The sequence below is a fragment of the Eubalaena glacialis genome, chromosome 13 (assembly GCF_028564815.1).
Source record: "Eubalaena glacialis isolate mEubGla1 chromosome 13, mEubGla1.1.hap2.+ XY, whole genome shotgun sequence".
NCBI lineage: Eukaryota > Metazoa > Chordata > Mammalia > Artiodactyla > Balaenidae > Eubalaena > Eubalaena glacialis.
Window position 1 is genome coordinate 49,653,730 of NC_083728.1, and position 24,395 is coordinate 49,678,124.

Below are 24,395 nucleotides of genomic sequence, written 5' to 3' on the forward strand. Positions count from 1 at the left end.
TCAGGTGTGGTTGCTCTCATCACTTAGGAAATTCCAAGGGTTTTAGGAGCTGTGCCAGGGATGGAAGACCAAATTCATATTTATTATAAATCACAGTATCACAGATGTCAAGTTAATACCACGTGCTGTCCTTACAGCATAGGGTGTTGACAAGATAAAGTGGGTGTCGGGGGTGGAAGCATTGGAGAATCAAAAGCGCAGGGCAGGTGTGAGGTGTTAGCCAGGCCTTGGAGGCTGGCGGAGCAGGCAGGATACCACCAGCCGAGGCAGCCCTCAGCCTGTCTTCTGTCTCAGACATTAGTGCTCTGTGCTCCTAGGACTTGTGAGAATCCTGGTTTCGAGCAGGGCCAGTGGGACAAAGGTAATATTTCAGAACAAACGGAAGTGGTGGCTTTGGTCAGGAGGTGGAGGGAGGGTTTTGGAGGGAGGCCCGCTCTATGTGTGGACTGCGGGCTCCAGTCGGAAGGTGATGGGGGACATGCTCATTCGAAGCCGTGCTGGACCCTCGGGCTCGGCTGCTGCTGGCAGCAACTGATGCGCCCCGGCTGGTCACGGCTGCGTTTGACGAGTGTTGGGAAGGAGAGTGAAGTGGTAGCGGGTCCCTCCCTCCCACGTGGGGCAGGCGTTTGAGGAGTCTGCCCCGCAGCAGCTCCCGGGTCTGCTCCTAGACCCCAGGCAGGTCCTTGGTTGGGAGCAGGTGCACGATGATCTGGGCACCAGGGGTACCGTGAGGGAGGCTTTGTGTGCCAGGCTTGGAGCTAATGGACGTTTTATGTAGATTCCAGTGAACCGTCCTAGAAGTCCTGTGGCTGCTCCTGCCTGTTATTCAGGGGGTGGTTTGCAGCCTGGAGCCGGGCCCTGCCCCAGCCCCTGGGGCTGAAGTCAGCTGCCCCCCCTCCTCCTGCTGGAGCCACGCGAGAGCCCTGATGCGGGGGAGGAGTCAGCCCGCCAGCAGCCCCACCGCCCTGCAGCTCAAGTCATTGGCTGCTTTGTCTCACACTTGTCTTCCTTGAGATGGGAAGAAGCCCACTTGCCTTTCCCGACTCAGGGTTTTGGAGTGTGATCGTGTGACCGTGGACGTGGATGTGCCCAAGAAAGGCCGCGCCCGTGTCACTGCCCCCCTCTCCATGCTGGAACACGTGTGCGTCTGTGGGGTGTGTCCTCACTTCCTCCAAAGACGGGAGAAGCTGTTTCAGGACTGGCGCTTTTCCGCACCAGTTGCGTTTTTTGTTTGTTTTTTTTAAATTTTTAAATTTATTTAATTTTTGGCTGCATTGGGTCTTTGTTGCTGCTCGCGGGCTTTCTGTGGTTGTGGCAAGCAGGGGCTACTCTTCGTTGTGGTGCGCAGGCTTCTCATTGCGGTGGCTTCTCATGTTGCAGAGCACGGGCTCTAGGCACACGGACTTCAGTAGTTGTGGCACGTGGGCTCAGTAGTTGTGGCTCGCAGGCTCTAGAGCACAGGCTCAGTAGTTGTGGCGCACGGGCTTAGTTGCTCTGCAGCATGTGGGATCTTCCCGGACCAGGGATCGAACCCCTGTCCCCTGCATTGGCAGGTGGATTCTTAACCACTGAGCCACCAGGGAAGCCCCCGGTTTTATTTTGTGTTGTTTTTCTCTTCTTTTGATTTTCAGTGCTTTCCTCAATTACACGGTCATAAGCCCACCTGAGGCGGCTCAGACGGGGCTTGTGCACAGAGGCAGGGCGCCGGGTGACCCTGCAGCCACGGGTTGTGAGAGCTGGGGCGAGCCCTGCCCCGTCCTCCAGGGCCGTGCGCGTTTCAGCTTCTCACCGCAGCCACTTCCCAGCCTCACCCGTCCACGGGCTTCATCCCTCCTTCCCCGGCCCTGTCCACAGTGTCGCTCTCTCCTGCTTTCTAATCTGTCTGCCGGTCCTTCCCACCGTCTCCCACCATGACTGGAAAAATGATTGGAGCTTTGATGCTCCAGGGATGAGAATGTCATCAGGGGGCCAAACGCCCCGAGGTTTTGAAGAACATCCCGCTTCCCCGTCATTCGGCTCCTTTCAGTAAAGGCCGTTACAGAACATATAACCAATGTCTTTTCACTTGTAGACCTTGGTATTCTGCTCCTATAAATAAATACGCACACACAGGAGGCACAGCCGGGTGTCCAGCTCAGGGCACCGTTGGCCTTGTGCTCTGCGGGCCGTCTGGGCAGCGGGTGGGGACTGGCCGTGACCCCCAGTGCTTCCCGCCAAGAGGCCACGGCTCTGTGTTCTGTGGGTGGTGGGAAGCTGCCCCCTTCCTATCGTGATTTGCCACATGGACACTCTTTTCTAGAGAAGCGTTTCTCTCTGTTGGAGGGAGGGGGGTGACACGTTTGGGGAACATTATGAAACAGCTGTGTGTTTTCTGGGCATCTCATTCCTCTGAGGAAAGTGCTGACCTGCTGAAATGATGAAGAAATGGGGCCACATCCAGGGCGGGTGGGACTCCGGACACGGACCCGGGGGGGGAACTCAGGAGGGGAAGGGCAGGAGCAAGGTCAAGCCACGGGGGGCAGACGTGGTGCTGGGTCACGACCTCCAGGTGAGCCACGAGTGGGCCGGGCCCCGGGGAGGGCCCACGTGCGTCAGGCCCCTCCTCGTCTTCTGCAGCTGGTTTCCCAAATGTGCTGCAGCTGCCCACTCCCACCTCCCGTGTCTTTCCTCTTCCCGCACCTCCCCCCGCAGTAAAGGTGTGGAGCCTGTGTGCTGGCCCCTCCCCGCTGCGTGGGGCACTCAGAGCCTCCTGTTTCCTCCCTGCCAGGGCGTCTGCTCCCTGCTCTCCAGCAGCCCCGGGAGTTCCCACACGGGAGAGATTACAGGGTTGGGCAGGGCCCGTGATAACCTCTGAGTGTCCCGGGGACATGGTCAGCCTGCCTTAAATGTCCACTGTCACGTGGAACTCAGCAGCTTCCTCCCCAAACTCCTCCCTTGTTCCCAGTTTCTGTTGGTCACTGGCATCACTGGCCAGGTGGGACCCAGCCTCCTCCTCTGATGGTCCCAAGGTCAGGGGCTGCAGAGTTGGTGCGGAGGAGAGAAGGGAGGTGGTACTTGGCCTTAGGAAGCGTGACACATCTGTGTGAAACGGTCCTCAGTTTTCCTGACCTGGCCTTACCCCCTTGGATCCTATCCCCCAACTTGCCCGTTCTGGTTGCTTCCTTCTGAACCTCTGTCCTCTCCTGGCCGTGGCCCACGTCACCCTCCCCAGTCTCTCTCTGGCTGCCCAGATTCCCTACAGAGTCAGCATCATTTCTTCTCTGCCTGCGGGGTCCCCACTGCTCTGCAGACGTGGGCAGGTAAGGAGGGAAGAAAAGTGCAAGGGGTTTATTAGGGCTTATGGGATTCTCATGAATCCCAAACTAAAATGCACTCCTGCCTCTGTCCCAGACTTTAGACCCACGTGGAGTCTGAGGCTCCCCAGCTATGCTGAGGGCCTTGCCTACCGCATCCCGTCCGGGGGGCGGGGGCTTTCTATAGTGAGGGGGGTGGGTGGGACGTGACCTTCTGGTCTCTAGAGCAGTATGTTGCTGGATTATTGGAGGCTTTTCTCCTTGTGTAAAAAGCTAGATTTTTGTATTAGTCTTTTATTGCATAACAAAAGCGTATTTTGCTTGGAAACATTTAAACAGCACCTAGAGTTTAGGATGGAAAGTCCCTGCCTCCCAGCCTGGCTGTCTCAGCCCCAGCCCCACTGTCGACCGTTCCCTTTGTTCTTCCAGGCGTTTTCTGTGTGTGTCCCTGAGAGCCACGCTTTGCGCCCAAACCTGCACCTTCGTAAAGGGCATCTTGGCAGCACGTGTGGGCCCAGAGGCTGTTTGAGAGAACACCTCCCATTTTCATTCCAGGTGCCCCCCGGGCCGTCCCCCCAAAGTACGTGAGCGGCTCTAAGTGGTATGGCCGTCGGAGCTGGCCCGAGCCCTGCGACGCTGCAGGTGGAGCCCAGTGTCTACCGGAGCAGCCTGCCAGGCCCAGTGTGAGAAGCCAGCTCCGCCGCTCCGCGTCCCTGGAAAGTGTGGAGGTGGGTCGACCCCCCCCCTTTGCCCTCCCCCAAGTACGCACGCCCCCCCCATAGTCACTGCTCACGTGACACGATACGGGAAGATGGGAGGGGGCATGTATCTCATCGCCAGAGCACTTTGGGGAGTGACATTTAGTTTTAAGGTGTCTCTGGGTCTCACTGTCTGCAGGGAAACTCTGGCCACAGAGCGTCCTCCTTCAGACACGGGGGCCATGGAGAATCCCCCGCTCACCACTACCCCCCCTCCCCTGGCACTGCCAGAAGGAGAGGAAGGTTAATCAGCCGAGGATAGAGAAAGCAGCACTTGGCGCGACCGAGGCTCACCCTCCACAACTTGGCGGGCATGTCATGCCAGATGCCTCCGGGGACCCCAGGCTCCCTGAGCTGTTCACCGCAGGAGCCTCGAGGGCTTTGTGTCAGGAAGGATGTCCACGGGGCAGATCCACAGCCCACGGGTTAATCGTGGCCCTTTGGACCTGTTTTCGGGGTTCCAGAAGGTTCCTGGCTCCTCCCCATGATGTCCACCTCTGTCTGATGAGGCTCTAGGGGGGCTTCCCTTTAATAAGACAGCTCTGGGCCCCCATATTAATTTGTTTATACTTTCAACATTTGTTGAGGCCAATAGGAAAAGCAAATAAATATGTATTTAGATCCTGGAGTCGCTTCTCTCAGGGATGTGCTGCACTTGGGTGGCACCAATAAATCCTAGGCCTTTGCTGCTTTATTCTCTCTTAAATTTGGCCCCAGGGATGGAAGGCTTCACGTGTCCGCGCCATCTCTGTGGTGCCGTTCTGCTTCTTAAAACCATCTTTGATCCCCAGAACTAGGACCCAGGGATGCTGCCTTTAGGGTTGTCAGCAGGTTGAATGCATTAGAAAAATGAGATATACCACCTGCCCCCAGAGCTCCAGCCTCAGTTCAGCGCCGGTTCTAAGTGCTGAGCCCTGGTCAAGCCAGTGTTCCTTCCAAAATCAGAAGCAGACTTTGACTTTGTGGTCCGTGGACGTGGTCACAGAAGCATGAGGTTTTACTGGACTTCATGGTGGCCCAGCCCCTTGGGCACTGAGGTCTCAGCAGATCACCTGCTGTCTCCGGAGCACCTGGGGGCCAGAGACCTGCTCTTCCTTGACTGTTGCCGACAGACATGGGTGATGAGGGGCGGGATGCAGAGGGTGCCGAGTGCAGGCCACAGCGTGCGGTCCGAGAAAGGGAGCTGGTGTGCGCGGGGCCTCGTGGCTGACCACCAGGGCTGCCCTGTGGGCTGGGGCTCCCCTTCCTCAGGTGTCCCCCCCAGCCCCACCAGACCGTTCTGCTTGTTCCCGGTGCTCCGTCCACTGCCCTTTCCTCTGGGGACTCACACGTCCTTTTCTTTCTGTTCTTCCAGAGTCTCAAGTCCGATGAAGAAACCGAAAGTGCGAAGGACCCTCAGAATGAGTTGTTTGAAGCACAAGGTAAAGCCTGGCCTTGTGGTCGGTGCCACCTTTGGCCAGTGCTGGGCTGCCAGGCAGCGGGCCGCCAGCCAAGGACAATTTCCTGGGAAGTGCCCGGTGTGAGTGGTGTCCCTGGGGGGCCCTTCTCCTGGGGGCAGGGTCCCAGCTCTGGGAGACCCCTGAGGTCAGACCCTCGGGCGGGGGCCGCCGGCTAAGGGAGCAGCTTCACGGTCTGGGAGGACCAGCATGACCCCAGCCGGCAGGCGTGGGCCCGGGGACTCCTTCCTGAAGTTCCCGGCCTGGGCCAGCAGCCTCCCCGCCACCTGGGGCCCTGTCTGCCCCGAGTTGAGGGTAAGACGTGGTTCTGGTCCTGGAGAGCCTGACGGAGCACCTGGAAGGCAGCCGCAGGCGTGCTTAGCAAATCTGGGTGCATCAGCACATGGGTCTGCAGGTGCCTTAAGGACACCTCCCACAGGAGTGTGTCACAGGGCGGAACGTGCAGGAACATGGCTCGAGGGCGAGACCCGAGCTGACCTTGAGCTTCTCCTGAGTGAGAAGTCTGCACTGGCACTGAGCATTATCCAGACTGTGGTCCTCGGGGGCTGAGGCTCTTGGTGGCTCAGCGTTGAGCTTGGTGACGTCAGGGGAATGACCGGAGTGCCTGTGCTACTGGACGAAGCAGATGGACGCTTTTGTGTCCGGAGGAGCAGCCAAATCATGTCCTAAATTCCCTGGACTCAGTGTAAATCTAGGGGACGAGAGGAAGGGCTCCTGGGGAGGTTATTCACCGAGTCATTTTGGACTCTGCCCAGAGACAGGTTGGAGTTCTTCTTTCCCCCCAGGTTAGAACTGACACTGGTGTGTGAACAGTCATGTCAGACCTCAGAGGACTTATTTTCTCCTCTGCCAGCCATGAGAATACACCCCGGTGTCAGAATTGCTTTTCCATTGTTACGTAGAACTTTCAGATGTTTTAAGCTGGAAGGGATCTCGGAGGTGGCCCTTTCCTTGTGTTTTCCTCAGCCCAACCCACAGCATCATTCGTGAGCACACAGGCCCTAGCTTTCCTTGGCAAAGTGGCTTTCTGATCGTTAGTTGGGTTATTAAAGTAACGCCAAGGTGGCTCCTCTCCTGAAAACTCCAGACCACTGGCCGAGAGCCCAGGTCTGGTCAGGTGCAGGCAGCCCTCTTCCTGTGTTGGGCTGGGTGGTGTGGCCTGGGCATGGAGGGAACTCTGCTTTGAAGCCTCGCTCATCCCAGGAGAGCTCCTCGTGGGCACCCCCAAGGTCTGTCCTCTTCCAGAGGGTGTTTCTCTGGCAAAGCTTCAGAAACCTCAGTAAGCCACCTGGCTAAAGTAGAAAAGTTATGAAACCTGGCCATCTGTCATCCAAACTCACTGAGGTGTCTTTGCATCTCAAAGACACCTGTGCCTCCTGCTGTGAGGTGGTGTGGAGAACACCGCCCACCTTGGGACGTTTTTGCCAGAAAGAAAAAGAAAAGAGATAAAACTGAGCCTGTAGGGATAAGACGGGAATAAAGACACAAACCTACTAGAGAATGGACTTGAGGATACGGGGAGGGTGAAGGGTAAGCTGGGACGAAGTGAGAGAGTGGCATGGACATATATACGCTACCAAACGTAAAATAGATAGCTAGTGGGAAGCAGCCGCATAGCACAGGGAGATCAGCTCGGTGCTTTGTGACCACCTAGAGGGATGGGATAGGGAGGGTGGGAGGGAGGGAGACGCAAGAGGGAAGAGATATGGGAACATATGTATATGTATAACTGATTCACTTTGTTATAAAGCGGAAACTAACACACCATTGTAAAGCAATTATACTCCAATAAAGATGTTAAAAAAAATTAAAAAAAAAAAAGCTTATAGTCTAGCAAAGGCAATAAAACATGCTCACATATAACAAAAACAAAAAAACAAAAAAAACTGAGCCTGAATCCAAACTAGGCTTTGATGCTAACTTCCGGTTTATAGACGATGTTAGTGATGGAGGGATGCGAGGAAGCAGAGTGGGGCAGGCAGTGAGGTGCTCGTGATCCAAGGACTCGAGAGGAATAACCACATGCACAGGGAGGATTCTGTGTTGATACTGATTCAAAGAAATCAACTGTCGGGAGACTCTTGAGAGAGAGCTGGGTAAATCATTGTTGGTTTGCAGGGTGATAGCGGCATTGGGATCAGCAGTACACACGAAACACACAGGGGTGAGAACACAGCAGCTGGAATTTGCTTTCAAATACTTGGGCAAGAATAAACGGGGGTAGATGAAGCCGGGGTGGCCGGCTGCCCAAGGGACAGGACCACTGGCCTTTGCTGGACTGTGCTCTTTACTTTGGGTAGGTCTGAAGAGTTTCTAAAAATTAGTTTTTTAATCCTGGCCTTTTTATCGTTAAGTACAAACCTTGCAGCTGTGCTCTCAGTGCTGTGGCTTCACAGGTTCCCTTCAGAAAATGCTTTCTGGGACTTCCCTGGTGGTCCAATGGGCAAGACTCCGTGGCCCCCATGCAGAGGGCCGGGGTTCGATCCCTGGTCAGGGAACTAGATCCTGCATGCTGCACCTAAGACCCGGAGCAACCTAAATAAATAAATGTTCTTTTGAAAAAAGAAAATGCTTTCCCCACAGGCAGCAGATTCCTCCATTTGATTGTAAAAATTTGCATAGAATGAAAGTGGAAGAATTGTACCGTGAGCGCTGTGCACCCACCACCTAGATTCCTCCTTTGAAGCTTGTCTCTCACATGTGTCCATGTTCCCGTCCCTCTGCCCATTCATCAGTCCATCCGATTGCAGAGTAAATTACAGCTTTGGTGTGTGTCGCCTGCTTCAGGCCAGCTGCCAGCCTGGGGTTCCGAGGTCTTCGGGAGCCTCCGGAAGCCCTGCAGCTCCTCCTTCGACACCCTCGAGAGCCGGGTCCGGGGCCTCTGGGAAGAGCTGGGTGTGGGCAGCAGCGGTCACCTCACCAAGCAGGAGCTGGCCCTGCTCTGCCAGAGCGTCGGGCTCCAGGGCCTGGAGAAGGAGGTGAGAAAAGGCGGGGTGGACCTCCCTGATGGGCTGGGTCTTTGTGGTGGTCATGGCTGGTGCTGGGCCTGGAAAACCCCTTCATCGTCAGACACTGATACAGTTGTCACCTTCTGGTCTCACATCCTGTGCTGACTCCCAGGGCTTGTGTCGAAGGTCCGTCTCTGGCCGCCTTCACTCAGGATCCTCCTCTGCCGGGAGCACTCCTCCCCCACCCCTCCTCAGTGGCCCAGATCTGCCACCCAGCCCAAGTGTGGTGCCCGCAGCGTCTGGCTACGCTCCCAGCAGCTGTATTCACCCTTTTCCTCCTGCGGGGGCCAGGGGAAGAGGAGGGCAGTATGATGGGACAGGCCCCTCCTTACTGAAGTGCCCTCAGCCCCGCCCTTGCTGACCCTCAACTGCTGGGGGCCCGAGCCATGTTCCATACGTACATGTCCCGCCATCCAGCAAGCTCCTGTCATGGCAGACATGGGATGGGTGTTTGTGGGTTTGGGGAAGCGCAGGTGGCCATTCACAGCAGGATGGAAACTGACCACGTGTGTGGATTTCACAAGCCAGAGCCGGGAGACCACTGTTTGGATAGGACAGCGAGCTGCCTGCTTGGGAAGGGTGGGGGCCAGGCCTGGGTGGGGTGGGCACGGCTGCAGTGGGAGAGCCTCTGAGCAGATGCCTGGGGGCTTTTATTTAGGAACTTGAAGACCTGTTCAACAAACTGGACCAAGACGGCGACGGCAGAGTGAGTCTAGAGGAATTCCAGCTTGGCCTGTTCAATCATGGATCCCCTCAACTTCTGGAATCTTCCACACTTGTCAAACCGAGCGGGTCCTGGTCTCATTACCAGGTAGAATGGGACGATTAACTCTTGAACCCCAGAGCGACTGCCGTCACTCTCTGGCCTTCAGCATCTTCTGCAGGCCTGACCTCTCTGCCTGGTCCCCACAGAGGGTGCCCAGGAGTTGGTCGGGGTGTGTACACACACGTGTGCTGTGGGAGGCTGTGCAACCTTGGGCTGATCTGGCATTGCTCCTGCCAAGCTGTGTGTCACTGGTGAGCTACTCGCCTTCTCTGAGCCTCAGGTTCCTTGTCTGTAAAATGGACACACCTACCTCATAGGGGTCTTATGAGGATTCCCTGGCAGTTCCTTGTTATGCCTCAATGTGGGGTACACTGTGTTCCAACAAGAGCACCCCCTTTCCCTCCTCCCCGGAGGGCAGAGTCACTGACGAGTCCGTGCCTTCCCCAGGATTAGCCTTAACAAGCATTCCTGGAGCTGTGCTCTCCCCATCCTGTATTCCTGAATTTTATCCTGTACGAGGCCAGCTGGAGGAGAGCAGATTTTAGGTGGTTATTTAAATTGTGATGTTCGGTGCATTTGGTTTTTCTCAATCCCAGGACAGTCAGGCTCCCTCTCCCACCACAGGGCACAGTTGTCCTGGGGAGTCTTGCTGAGGCTTCTTTGGCGACGTGGCTGATCCCGCAGTTTGTGAGCGGCGATGCAGGAACAGTGACCTTGTTCTCTGCTAGGCCAGGCGCGCCTGAGAGTCAGGTTTCTGCACCTGAAGCCACTGAGACAGGGAAGGAATCAGAAGAGATGAGGGATGGTGCCAGGCCACCTGAGGGCAGAGACCACAGTGCAGTCGTGCCCAGAGCCTGTGGGAGGGAGGGCCGCCTCCGAGGTACAGTGGCCCCCGTTCCTGCCCGGGAAGTGCTGACATGGCCATGGGGTTGCGTCCTGTGCATGTGGATGCCAGCGTGACTGGAGTGGTGACGTGGGGCCTCGCACCTGGGCCCAGACGGAGATTCTCCTGCTCCATCAGGGGAACGGGTGGGCCTGGTGGTCTGGGGGGCCCCAGCTGCTGCTCCTTGTTCTGGCCCCGACTGCAGACGCGTGTCTGAAGGGCCCTGCCCTCCAAGGGGCAGGAAGCCCAGCTGGTTTTGCAGCACCTCGGCCTCACTGGTCAGCTTTCTGGCTGAGGGATTTTTTTGCCCTTGTCTTAAAACTCCCTGACCCTGAATCCTGAGGACACGCGTCCTCTGCTTGGGCCACCCCCGCCCTCCTTCTGAAGCCCGTCTTGGGTTTCTCTGCACAGACCAGGTTTCCCTCAGCAGGAAGCCATTAGTGGTTTGGGGAGAAATTACCTCGGGGCCTGGCAGGCGCTGGGTGTCCCCTGCATGGCCTGGCGTGTACAGCACTGAGCCCCGGGCTCGAGTCAGATCCTGCGGGCGCCCCATTCCGTGGAGCAGGAATCAGCGCTGTTCTCAGGCCTCGGTGAGGCCACACAGGCGGGGAGGTCGGGGAGGGTGCATGAGGAGGCCACGGGGGCTCACAGAGCTTGTCCCGACGTGCAGGTCCCAGAGGAGGGTGGTGGCCAGACCACCACGTCATCCCTCGTGTCCGTGAGCTCGGGCCCGCGCCTCTTGTGCAGCCTGGACGACGGCACCGGCTTCGCCTTCCCGGAGCAGATCGTCACCCTGTGGGCCCAGGAGGGGGTGCACAACGGCAGGGAGGTCTTGCAGGTTTGGACCGGTTGTGCACGGCTGCCCCAGCAGAGGCGTCTAGGTGGGCGGGGCCGCTGCCCACAGGGGGGGCTGGACGGAGCTCCCCCCGTCCCCCCCGCCCCCGCAGACACAGGCCCTGTGTAGGGAAGGCCCATCGTAATACTTTTCTCTTTATTTTCTGATACTGAGATATAGGAGGTCTTAAAAACATAATAAGTAAAAAGCAGAGAAAACCACAGCCTGAAACAAATCCGTTTGAAGGTAGGTTTCAGCATCTTAGACTCTCCCCCCCCAGTGCGTGTCAGCCGCAGAGCTGATCTGCTGACCTGGAGGAGGGACATCTTAGCGGACACCACTGTCACAGACGTCCGAGCATTTCTCCTCGCCCTGGACGAGCTCTGTGGGGCGTTCTTCTCCCCATACCCACCCTCCGACCTCCCTCCAGCGGTCGCGCACAAGGAGGCCTGTGCTCTCCCTGGTCAGCCAAGTCCCCTCTGTGGGGACACAGGGCAGCCCTGGGGCTTTGGAGGGAGTTCTGCCCTGGGTTGCAAGTCAGGTGCACACAGGGCGGGCACAGCAAGGGAAGAGTGCTGGGGCAGGTGTGGCGAACTAGATGGGTTAGTTTCATTTCCGAATTTCACTTTCCGTTGTGAAAAAAAGCTTCAGCTCTACAGAAATCTATAGAATAATAAAGCCTGCCCCCCTCTGCTCCTGGTCTCCAGGGATGGCGACAGGTGAAGGTCTGGTGGGCATTCTGCGAGCTCTTCCCTGGCACAGGAAAGAAATGCATATTTAGACATTCCCATTTAAAAAATTTCTTTTGCAAAATTGGTGTCATACCGTATACCTTGCTAATTTACATTGCCCTTTCCCTATCGTGGGACACGTACTTTTTTTCCTGTTATGAATCTCGTCATCTGTAATGCACATATACCCTCCTGCCCCTATGCTGGTATTTCTCGGTAGGGTGGATTCCTGAAGGTACACATTTTACCTCTTGATAGCTTCTCTTGTATTGCCTCCAAAAATGTCCTTATTGGCACAAACCAGTAGAACAGGAAGGAGCAAAAAACCAGCCTTTAAGACAATCTGCCCGACTCCTCAGGCCAGACTCTCCTGGACCTAAGCTTAGCCGTTGCCGAGTCCCGCTGCCCAGCAGCCCGGGCGGAGCCCGACGCAAGGCCATCCCTGGACAGCTGGCCCACAGGACTATTCTGAGAACCAGAGGCTGAGCCCGGACCACTGAAATTGGCCCCCAGGGAGGGCCAAGAGCAGAGGGGCTCATGGTTTTTTGTTTTTTTGTTTTTGGCTGTGCCACACAGCACGCAGGATCTTAGTTCCCCAACCAGAGATCGAACCCTTGCCCTCTGCAGTGGAAGCATGGAGCCCTTAACCACTGGACCGCCAGGGAAGTCCCAGAGGCTCATGGTTTTGAGATTCTCCCTAAGCCGCTGCTCCTGATCCCCTGCACTTGGAGGTGGGCTGGCTGCCGTCAGAATCTGGCCAGTGACGAGTCTCACGCTTGCCCCCGACACTTCAGCACTTACTATTTTTTACTGCTCTCTTGCTGTCACAGCATGTTTCCATTCCTTTAGCAACTGATGATTTTCCAGTTGCTCAGGGTTTGATTCCATTGAATTGAGAGGCAGCGATGTTACTGAACTCCCCTCAGCAGGACCCTCCACCTGGCCCCCCAGGCGTATCTGTCCCCCTGACACGGGGTGGCTCTCGGGCGAGCTGGCAGGCAGTCGGGGTGTCCTGGCGCAGCAGGTCCATAACTGCTCACCTGTGACACTGGACGGGACCACCAGCTGCCCAGAGCCCACCTGCAAGAGAGAGGTGTGTTCCCTGGGGGAGGAAGCCCGCTAGGCGAGCCCTGGCCTGGACGTGCTGGCCTCCCACACCCAGCTTCTCAGGACCTCACGCGAGTGTCTGTGGGACCACCGCCAGGGCTGCTCTGTGCGGATCCCTGACCTCCTCAGGAATCGGGAGCCGCGCAGCTGGGTGTTCCTAGCCTGGGGTCTCCAGGAGCCTGCCCTGTGGTCTTCCCGAGGCCCAGCAGGATGGGGAGTGGACCTCATTGGAGGCTGGAGGCCTCCCCTCCCTGCCACGTGGGCTCCTCCCCAGGGCAGCCTGAGCTTCCTCCCAGCGTGGCTCTGGCTTCCCCAGAGCCCCATCCAGGAGAGCGGAGAGGGACCTCGGCCTCCCACGCCCTGGCCTGGGAAGCCACACACTGCTACCCTGGCACCATCCTGGGGGTTACGTAGGTCCGTCCCGGTCAGCACAGCAGGAGTACATGGGCATGAACGCCAGGAGGCAGGTGCCCACGTTGTGCCATGTGGTTTTTCTAATTGGGAAGCTGCTGCTGGGACCACTTTCTGTCCTCTGCCCCCACCCGTGATTTCGTTGCTGGGAAGTGTGCGCTTGTGTCAGAACTTCAGCTTCCCAGTTGCTACACACGCTTCAGCTGAGTGTCATTTCTCTCCAGAAGCACTCGCGGCCGTGGGGAAGGACGGAGATTCAAGTCTCCATCTCATAAGTTAAAGGAAGGGCCTCCCCGTGGGTCCTGCCACGTGCCTGCCCCGCCCGTGTGTCTGGGCCTTGTAGCCAAGTGCACCCATTGCTGAAAGAGCAGACGTGGCAAAAGTGTTCTTACTGGGCAGCCAGCAGGATGGACGGGCATTCCTGTCCTACTCTCTCTTTCTCTTATTATGGTAAAATACGTAAAACAAAATTTTTCCATTCTTTTAACTGTACTTTTCCGAATCCCGAGGGCGAATGAGTGTGACTCTCTGGAATGCTGGGCTGTGGCTCGTCTCTCTCTGATAGATCGTGTGTCCACCAACAGAACCCCCATCTGTTCCTGTATCTGTTTGTATAGTTCAGAGACATATTAGTCAGGATTCTTTGAGTCTGAAATGGCAAAAACCCAAGTCAAACTAGCTTGGGCAGGAGGAGGACGTTAGGGACCTTCGTGGTCAGTCAGAGAAGGGCGTTAGGCTTGGGGGTCCCAGCTCCGGGTGTTGTCTGGACTCAGCTGGCCTCTTGGGGGCCTTGGCCTCAGGTCCAGTCCCCTTGTGCAGCTCCCCAGGGCCCACGTGGTTTGTACAACACCTGATTTCACAGGGAAAAAGCCCTTCTCTGGCCTCCCTATCAATCCCCAAAGTCCTCTGCTTGGGACATGCCCCCTTCTGTGTCTGTCACTTTGTCCAGGGAGGGGGACTCTGTCCAGCCTGGGTCATGCCCACCCTCGAGGCAGGGACAGTAGAGGGGAGAGCTCTGTATTGACAGGGAGAAGGAGGACCCCAGCATTGACGGGGACGGGGGGACCCTAGGGGTGACAGGGATGGGGGTACCGTAGTGGGGATGGGGGGGACCCTGGGGTTGACAGGGATGGGGGACTGTAGTGGGGATGGGGGGACACGGGTTGACAGGGATGGGGGGACTGTAGTGGGTATGGGGGGGACACTGGGGTTGACAGGGTTAGGGGGACCGTAGTGGGGATGGGGGGGACACTGGGGTTGACAGGAATGGGGGGACCGTAGTGGGGATGGGGGGACACGGGGGTTGACAGGGTTAGGGGGACCGTAGTGGGGATGGGGGGACACTGGGGTTGGCAGGGTTAGGGGGACTGTAGTGGGTATGGGGGGGACGCTGGGGTTGACAGGGATGGGGGGACCGTAGTGGGGATGGGGGGACACTGGGGTTGACAGGGATGGGGGGACCATAGTGGGGATGGGGGGACACTGGGGTTGACAGGGATGGGGGGACCATAGTGGGGATGGGGGGGACACTGGGGTTGACAGGGATGGGGGCACCGTCAGCGGGGATGGGGCAGGGGAAGGGCTCCACCCAAGAGGCAGAGACTTTGCAGAGAGAAAAGGAAGGTGCAGGGACAACGTAGTCTGGGCCTGACTGTCCTGAGGGAGCCAGGAAGTGTCTGGAGACCAACTCATCCTGCCTGCCTGATGGGCCTTGCTATTTTCAGAGCCTTGACTTCAGTGTGGACGAGAAGGTGAACCTTTTGGAGCTGACCTGGGCCCTTGAGAACGAGCTCATGATGGTGGGCGGTGCCACTCAGCAGGCAGCCTTGGCCTGCTACCGCCAGGAGCTGAGCTTCCGCCAGTAAGAGCCCCGATGGGGAGGGTGTGTGGGTGCCGCTGGCTAGACCGGCCTCCTTGCCCCCGGGTTCAGGCATCCAGCAGGAGGAGAAAGAAGGATGCTTCCAACACAGTCACAAAGCACAGCACGGCAGTTGGGCCAAGAACACAATCCATTTTAATTGGGTTTGGCTCTGGTTGAGCTGGCTTTTCAGGCCGTCCGTCTGCTGAGCAGGTTGGCACAAAGATTGTTTTTCGTGTTTTTATTGATTTTCTGAAGCTACAGAAAAGTCTGGCAGAAATCCCAATCTCCATCCTTAAGACTTTGCATCTCATTAGGTACCAACAGATGAGCCTTCTGTCAGGCAGTTCGGCAAAGGGGACCAGAGAAAGACTGTGCTTTGGGACAGGGATGCTTCTTCAGTGGGAGAAACAGGCACCAGAATAGCTGGTGCCAGAGATGGTTTGCACAGAGCCTTGGGCGGGACCCAGGGTGACCAGACAGGGACAGGGCCACATACAGGAATCTCCTCTGTTCTGGGCAACTCCCTGCACAGTCACTCTGATGCCAGGCTGCAGGTGGCAGGGCTGTGGCCAGGCAGGATAATGGGTGGCCAGCCTTCTCCCCTTCATGCATCCAGTCCCAGGTTAGGTGCTAGGGATCCCTGGGACCCGAGGCCCAGCTGCAGGCAAGAGGGAGTGTAGATAAATTCCTGCCTGTCCTGAGGCCATCTGGAGGGGTGGCACGCTGCACGTTCTAGGCTCAGACCTCCTGGTTCAGAAACCTGCTGAAAATCCCTTTGCCAGGCAGTTGGCCTGTCACTGTATGTGCTTCTGTAAACTGGGCACAGTAACTGTAGAAACGGCCCTGGGAGGAGGTGGGTCAGAGCCCAGCGCTGGCCGCTGCTCAGCGCCGTTAGGCCAGCCATGTTTGTTCCTGCAGACGGGCTGGCTGGGCCCAGAGCGGTGTCCCCTTTGACCCCGCCTCCTTCGCGCAGGGGGCAGGTAGAGCAGATGGCCAGGGAGCGAGACAAGGCGAGGCAGGACCTGGAGAAGGCGGACCAGAGGCACCTGGAGTTTGTGAAGGAGACGGACGACCTCCACTCTGCCCTGGAGCAGCTCGCAGAGGAGAAGGTCAGGTAGGTCCCGCCGGGGTCCCCGGCCGAGGGTGGGCAGTGGACGCGGGCGGCCGCCAGCTGAGGCCCTGCTGTCTCATCTGAGCCCAGCACTCTGCTGACGTCCTTCCTTGAGGGAAGACGGCGCATTTTAAGAAGCAGTCTTGCCCTTCGCTTGGGAGCATGGCGTCTGGCCGAGTGCCTGTGACGAGCGTCTGCAGGGAAAAGTGCTGTGCTGGCCTCACTCTCTGCTCCATCTGTCGGGGTCTGTCCCACTCAAGCTGAGTCTTCTGGCCGTGCCTGTGATCAGCGAGACGGGTGGACGTTTTGAGAGGACAAGGGAATGGCTTTGCAGCCTGTTGGCTCTGCAGGAGGGAGCCCGGAGCCCAAAACCGCACACCGGGCATCGCCCATGGGGTGGCCTGAGCGGACTGCTGGTGAGCTGGCCGGGCTGGTGGTGGACAAACCAGAGGAAAGAATTTCTGACCTTTTTGAAAGACTTTCCCCCTCTCCTGATGCACCACCCGCCAGTGGCTCTTTACCGCGGCTGCACTCTGCCGCATCCCTGACGTGGGCGGACGTGGGGCTGTGTCCTGAGGCCAGGCCTGGGGACGCGGGGTCCTTGGGGCTCCCTGCTCTGGAGCAGCCTGACCCGCACACATCCTTCCTCTGTGGCCTGTGCTGCCCCCCTCCCCAGCGCCCACAAGCTTAAGTGTGGACGATTTTAGACGATCGGTCAGGGAGCTGAGAACTGATTTGCGTTGGTCTCGGCCCGGTTGGCCTGACTCTCCCAACCGCCCAGAAGGAACTCAGGGAAGTTCTCTCCGGGTCGGAGAACCAGGGACTCGAAGGCCGTATCTCAGTCCAAGAATCTGGTGGGGAAACACACGAAGCCTCGAGGGCTACGCGAGTGTTTGGATTTTGCCCAGTGAGCAATGGGGCATCATTGGTACGTTTTTAGAAATAGTTTTTGTGGTTGTGTTAGGTTGTTTTTATTACAAAAGTAATAAATGATACATGTTCATTGTAGAAAACTTAAAAAATACAACTAGGGACTTCCCCAGTGGTCCAGGGGTTAAGAATCCGCCTTCCAATGCAGGGGATGCTGGTTTGATCCCTAGTCGGGGAACTAAGATCCCACGTGCCGCAGGGCAACTAAGCCCTCGTGCTGCAACGAAGAGCCCGCACACCACAACTAAGACCCAATGCAGCCATAAATAAATAAATAATAAAAAAGAAAGAAAATACAAGTAAAAGGAAAAATAAAAGGAAAAGTCTCACGTCCACAGAGGTTATCACTCCTAACATTTTTTGTGAGTCCCTCGCTTTTGCGCGCACGTGATTACTTACAAAATGGTGTTGTGTTGCATATACTTTCTGATGGCCACAGAGCACCCGTGATGTGGGTCTGTTCTGCCGTATTTTACTGCACCTTTCCCTTTAAAATTTATTTATTTATTTATTTATTTTTGGCTGTGTTGGGTCTTCGTTTCTATGCGAGGGCTTTCTCTAGTTGCGGCGAGTGGGGGCCACTCTTCATCGCGGTGCGCCTGCCTCTCACTATCGCGGCCTCTCTTGTTGCGGAGCATAGGCTCCAGACGTGCAGGCTCAGTAGTTGTGGCTCACGGGCCCAGTTGCTCCGTGGCATGTGGGATCTTCCCAGACCAGGGCTCGAACCCGTGTCCCCTGCATTGGCAGGCGGATTCTCAACCACTGCACCACCAGGGAAGCCCCACCTTTCCCCTTTAAAGAGTGGAGTGATATGATCAAATTTGTATTTGTAAAATTAGCCCCAGGATTTGTGGGCTGTTAGATTAATCACACTCGTCAAACCTTTTCCCTAAGTGATGGCTGCCCTGCTTCCCCTCGAAGCTCTGGGGTGAGACTGAGGGAGGCCGAGCCCAGTGTTTCTCATGCTCGATTGTTGACGTGGCCAAGCTCTGCCGAAGAGTTTCATTCATCCTCATTCTAGATAGACTGGGTTTGAGAATCCTGTTAAGCAACTGTTTTAGCGATAAAGCTAAGATCTAGCACTGTTTTCCCTGCTGATAGAAATGGTTATTTCGGGGACTTCCCTGGCGGTCCAGTGGGTAAGACTCCGTGCTTCCACTGCAGGGGGCACAGGTTCGATCCCTGGTTGGGGAGCTAAAGTCCTGCATGCTGCAAGGTGCAGCCAAAAAAAAACCCAAAGAAATGGTTATTGCAAAAGATCACTGCAGAGTCTGAGGGGAAGGGCCTCCGCACCTTTCTCTGGCTGCTTTGGGATTCGCCATGTACTGGTTTTCTGATGCCTGTGTCCTCCTGACAGAGGCTGGCTTCTCTACACATTTGGTCACCGAAGGCTTTGGTGCTGCCTTTATTTATTGATTCATTTTTTGATGATGTGGAGGAGGTTGAATGGCCGAGGAGCATCAGAGACCTACCCAGAGGTCACCCGCTAGCTCACCCCAGAGGCCAAGGGACCCGCTGGCTCACCTTGTCTGTGTGGGGTCACCTCCACCAGCCCCGAGGAGGGATTTAAGGAGGCCCCGCCGCACAGCATCTGCAGCTCTCTCATCTGCCAGGGGGGACAAACGAGTCCCAGACGCGGTGGCCGAGCAGTCCGGCGAGAGACCCCAGGGAGGGGGAGGCCCAAGTGGCGCCCCTCAGGAGCCCGACGAGCCACGTGCCATGTGCCTTGCAGACGCCTGGAGCAGGGGTACAGGGGGAGGCTGAGTCTCCTGCGGTCCGAGGTGGAGGTGGAGCGCGAGCTGTTCTGGGAGCAGGCCCGGCGGCAGAGGGCTGCGCTGGAGGAGGACCTGCAACGCCTTCGGGCCGAGGAGGCCAGCCTCCGCCAGAAGCTGACCCTGGCCCTGAAGGTAGGGGTGTTCGGGGGGCGGAGGGGCGCCTCCCCAGGGCCTCCCGCCCGGAAAGACAGAGGCGAGGTTGCCTAACGGTCCATCCTCCACACTCACACCTTCCTGGTCCAGGATTAAACCCTCCCCGTGGGGCTGAGGGTTTCACACTAAAGAACATTTCCTGCAGCTATGGAAAGAGCCCATTTCTCAGGCAAAGCAGAAAGGGTCCTGGCTTTTCTGGGAGACACATGGTCCCTCATCTCCAGCCGTGTGGGCAGCAGGACGGGGGACCCGAGGGCCTCTGGGTCAGCGGCTGCAGCCACCTCTGCTGCACCCCTGGCACCAGAGCAACAGTGGGGTCAGCAAAAGACAAAAGCATCAGCCTGCGCCCCCAGCCCTGGAGCAGACGCAGTCTTCTGGGGTGTGGAGAGCATCCCACGACCGGCACCCACCCTGCATTTGCTTCCAGTGAGGTGTCCCCGGCCCCCCTTCCTCCTCCTTCCCTAACTTGGGGCTGCGGGTTCTGTCCACACCTGCCCTGCCTCCCTCGCCTCCGTCCCCCTGGAGGAGAGGCTGGGCATGCCTTCTTGTTGGTTCCCGTGTCTGAGGACACTGCCTTCCTCCTGGTGGACACCTGGGCCGTCGTGGTACAGCTTTCAATTTGTTTTTTAGAAGACGGCTCGGGAAGGGTTGCCCGAGAGCTTGGGTGGGTGGGAGAAGTCGAGGCGGTGGGAAAGGGGGAGTATCCCCAAGGGCTCCGTGGGGTCCACCTTCCCTGCTCATGAGCCCTGCCTCTTGCTCGGAGGGGGCAGCCCTTCCACACAGCTCCCTCCTCCGCCCCCAAAGCCGGCCAACCGCTGGCCTGTGTCTTGTAGGAAAACAGTCGACTGCAGAAGGAGATGATTGAAGTCGTGGAGAAGCTCGCAGAGTCAGAGAAGCTGGTCCTGAAGCTGCAGAATGATCTGGAGTTCGTGTTGAAGGATAAAGTGGGTCCTCTTGCTGATTCTGAGTCTCCAGAGAGGCGCCCGTGGGCGCTGGGTAAAGGGCGTCAGGGTCTTGACGAAGAATACACAGGCGATGGAATTTAGGTTTTTTCTACTAAAATTCTGTAATGGAGAGAAAATTATCACGGCTACTTTCCCTGTGTTTTCCTCCCCTTCATGCAGTGCAGGGGTGCTTGTGACGCCCGGGTGATGCCCTGCATGTTGGCCTTTTAGTGACAAAGCCTGGAGCAGTCAGCACCCTCTGCACAGACCCCAGTGACAGGGTCTTGGTGGTGGGGGGCACGGAGGAGAGGTTAGAGGCCCCCCAGCTGGCCCTTACCATCACCTTCAGAGGAGGAGGGGAGGGGAGGTGCAGGGTCCAGGCAGGGGGCCTCCCAGGTGGCCAAGGCAGGAAGGCAGCCCAGGCTCCAGGTGGGAGCATGGCTGCCTTCCATAAATTCCAAACATCCTTCTGCCCTGAGACCTTTTAAACAAGGGGAGGGGAGGAAGAGGAGGGATGGGCAGCTGTACCTGTAGATGCTAATAAGCCTGGTGGGGACAGCGTCTGGGGGTGACAACACACCCTCTACCTGGCCTGAAGTCCCGGCCCTCATTTTCCTGCCTGCATCTGGCTTTCAGCTGGAGCCACAGAGCACGGAGCTCCTGGCCCAGGAGGAGCGGTTCTCAGAGGTCCTGAAGGAGTACAAGCTCAAGTGCCGGGTATGTGCCCCCCTACCCCCGGGGTCGTCAGGGTCTGTCCGCTCAGACCCGGGTGGTCCCTCCCACCCCCTGGCCTCCACGTGGAGGGTGGTCCAGCCCGGGTCCACAGGAGCATCCCTATATGAGCAGAGCAGGCAGAGCCTCTGATCTCGGCCTGCCTTCTGCCAACGGGGTCCTCCGAGCCTCGTGTTCTGAAAGGAGACGGGTGGGACTTGCCTACTCAGCGCGTGTGCCCAGCCCCACACGGGCTGCCCAGATGGCGAGATGGCCCCTGTTCTAAGGCCCCCTCTGTGTGTCCGGGCACCATGCAGGGCTTCATCTTGTCTCCTGTGGTTGAGTGTTTGCGTTTCCTGGGCCAAATCTACCACTGTGAGCCCACTCGGCTGGCACTGCCGCTGTGCAGAAGAGGGCGTAGGTGGTGAACAATGTCAGTGCTGGGGAAACAGATCGTAACCCATTACTCTCTCGAGATTACCGAGGACCCCAGCAGATAGAACATTATTGTTTGGAGTTAGGGGTCTAGTATCCATTTGCCTCTTAATGATTTCCCTCCCAATTAATGTTAAGAACTGTCTTTCTGCACACGATGCTTTGGCCACACCAGAGGATAAAGGTGAGCCTGTGCTGCTCTGCAGTGTGACGTGACCCTTACCTCCTGCCCTCCACACCCTGAATCCCGGGTGCGCCTGCGTGTGGTCAGCTCTTACCCTCCTTGGGTGCCCGAGTGGTGTGTGTGGTTTGTGGTTAGGGGATGTGGTGCAGCTGGAATGTGCCGCTTGACGTTCTGAAAGGAACTCTCTTTCCTGCTGTGTTTTCCCTCTCACTTTGAGCGCCTGTAACTAACCATCAATTAATACATTGCTTTAGTGCACCTGAATTTTTTCAAACAAATGTAACCGGCTTCATTTTTTCACATGACTCTGTCACTTAACTGCTGCTGCGGATTTCACTTTTGGTTCTCAAAATTTTACGTTTTCAAATATCAGCAGAAATATTTTACGTTTTAGTGCTAAGCTACTTATTTAGAGATTTGCCCTCTCTATTATTTGGGATATTTTTGGCTGTTTCAAACTAACATTTAGAGCATTAAAAAAGCGTTTTATTTGAAAGTAATTTCTAATACGTGAAGTTACGAAAGTGAAACTAGTCTGGGGAACACCTGGATGCCTCTGCCCCAGTCCACCTGCTGTGTACGTTTCCCCGTGTGCATGTGGACGTGAACGTGTACATCGGAGGTGAGTCAGGCGATCACGACCCCCTCCATCCCGAACTGGTCCACGCGCTTCCTGAGAGCAGGCTGACCCTTCAACCTCGCGGTGCTGTCCAGGTGCCCAGCGTTGATGTTACATGTTCAGGAATTTTGCTGGCTTCTTGTTAAACCTTTGATGGGGGAGTTATTTACACCAAGAAATGTGCAGAAGCTACAAAGCTGGGCTTTTCTTCCTAGAGAGCCAGCTTCCCAACACCTCCTAGGTAGCTGTGGATACTTAGTAACTTCACAATTTCCACCAACACAGTCCTTTAACCTGCTTCTTGTGTTTCAGTTTTGTTAGTCAACCTAACAATGTTGTTTTTTTTTTTTAGCTGTGCCGCTTGGCTTGCGGGATCTTAGTTCCCCGGCCAGGGATCAAACCTGGGTCCCCGGCAGTGGAAACTCGGAGACCTAACCACTGGACCGCCAGGGAATTCCCCTAACAATGTTCTTTAGAGCATCTTCCTCCAGTGCAGGACCCAGTCTAGGGCCAGGTGTTGCCTTTAGCTGTCATGTCTGTCTGATGTCCTCTAATCTGGAACATTCTTAGTCCATTCAGGTGGCTGTAACAAAGATACCATAGACTGGGGAGCTTATAAGCCACGGAGATTTAGTTCCTTTGTTCTGGAGGCTGGTAGGTCTGAGACCAAGGTGCTGACAGCTTCGGTGTCTGGTAAGGGCTCTGTTCTGGGTTGCAGGTGGCCGGCTGTCTTCTCACTGTGGCCTTCTGTGAAGGGACGAGGGAGTTCTCTGGGGGCTGTTTTATTAGAGCACAAACCCCGTCCTGGGGTTCCATCCTCCTGACCTGATCTCCTCCCAAAAGCCTCACCTCCATATACCATCACACTGGGGATCAGGATTTAACATATGAATTTAGGGAGATACATTGTCTGTAGCACATTCCCACAGCCTTTCTTTGTCCCTCATATGGATATTTTTGAAGAATACAGTCTCTCCTTCCTTTTCAATAGAAACGTTCTCATTTTGTGTTTTCGTGCTACTTCCTTTGGATTAAATTGAGGTTATGCCTTCTCAGCTGCACAGTGTAGGTGATGTTAATTTTGATCACCTGGTCACAGTGTGGGATGACACTTTAAGACCATGCAAATGTCCTGCTCTCCATCAGAAGTTTCACTGGATTTAGTATCAGTTAGTGATTCCTGCCAACTCCCGTCTTTGCCGCAATGGTTGTTGCAAAAAGATGGTTTTCCGTCATCCACTCCACACCTGTCAGTTGGCACTTGGCATCTGCCGTCAGGCAGAGAAGTCCTGTCTATCTATCTGTGTATCTGGTTGGTATGGGCTCAGGAATCGCCCTTCTCGTCAGTGGTTTGTATTGATAATTCGTTACTATGTCGAATTACTTTGGTGCTCAAGTCGTGTGAGATTTGGCCAGTGGGAGTGTCTTCCGGCCGGCAGCCATGACCTTGTGACTTGTCACTGTCATGTTTTGTTTTGTTAAGTTGTTCCATACTTTCTAGCACAGTGAGATGCTCCAGACTCATCTTCTGCTTCCCCTGCCCTTGCGCTGGAATCAGCTATTTCTCCAATGAGTCCTGGCTCCTAACTGGAGAGAATGGCTTTAGAGACCAAGATCTGCGTGCTGGGTGTGCTCAGCCTCCTGGGGGCGCTGCCTCGGGCCTAGGGTGTTTCTTATCGTCAGTCTCCAGAGTAGAGACGACCTTGAACCTCCCTGCTGTGTGTCACCCATCTTTCCAAAGTCACCGTTTGACATTTCCCCGTGCTTGTAAGCAGGATATTTGCTAGCACAGAAACCATGTTTTCCCTTGTTGCCGAGTTCCCTTCCTATTCAACTATTGTCTTGGCTTTTTTCTTTTTTTCTTTTCTTTCTTTCTTTCTTTCAGCTGTCAGCCTCAGTTTTCTGGGCAAGGCTGACTTTGGTAAAGGGGAGTGTAAGGACTTCCCTGGTGGTCTGGTGATTAAGACTCCACACTTCCAATGCAGGGGGCATGGGTTCCATCCCTGGTTGGGGAACTACGATCCACATGCTGCGAGGCGCAGCCAAAAAAAAAAAAAAAGATTTAAAAAAGTGGGGGGAAGTGTAAAATGTTAATCGCTTCCTCCTTAGGGGTTCTCTGTGGTTTCATATTTTCACTGCTCCCTCGGGTGGACACCATAATGGAGTAGCTTGTCCTTGGTCAGAAGTGCCAGATACAGATTTTCTCTTTACCCATTTCTACCCTGTTACATCCTGAATGTGTGTGTCCCCATAAATCCATATGTTGAAGCCTGTTCCCTCAGTGTGGTGGTGTTCAAAGGTGGGGCCTTTTGAAGGCAATTAGGTCATGAGGGTGGAGCTCCATGAAGGGGATTAGTGCCCTTATAAAGGGACCCCAGAGAGCTCCCCCATCCCTTCCACCACATGAGGACATGGGAAAAGAC

General features: G+C 56.1%; 1 protein-coding gene across 3 annotated transcripts in view; it reads left to right on the plus strand.

The window, feature by feature from the left end:
- The window catches only part of NINL (ninein like), a 112,624-nt gene that overhangs the window by 62,133 nt on the left and 26,096 nt on the right, over positions 1-24,395 (plus strand). Inside the window, exons 4-13 of one of the 3 annotated variants that reach the window (XM_061208959.1) lie at positions 3,849-4,021; positions 5,406-5,472; positions 8,296-8,486; positions 9,175-9,327; positions 10,836-11,003; positions 14,974-15,110; positions 16,084-16,224; positions 18,884-19,058; positions 19,913-20,023; positions 20,660-20,740. In XM_061208959.1, the coding sequence (XP_061064942.1) occupies positions 3,849-4,021; positions 5,406-5,472; positions 8,296-8,486; positions 9,175-9,327; positions 10,836-11,003; positions 14,974-15,110; positions 16,084-16,224; positions 18,884-19,058; positions 19,913-20,023; positions 20,660-20,740 (1,397 nt within the window). The remainder of the gene's footprint in view (positions 1-3,848; positions 4,022-5,405; positions 5,473-8,295; positions 8,487-9,174; positions 9,328-10,835; positions 11,004-14,973; positions 15,111-16,083; positions 16,225-18,883; positions 19,059-19,912; positions 20,024-20,659; positions 20,741-24,395) is intronic. The other 2 variants (XM_061208960.1, XM_061208961.1) reach the window with 2 other exon arrangements.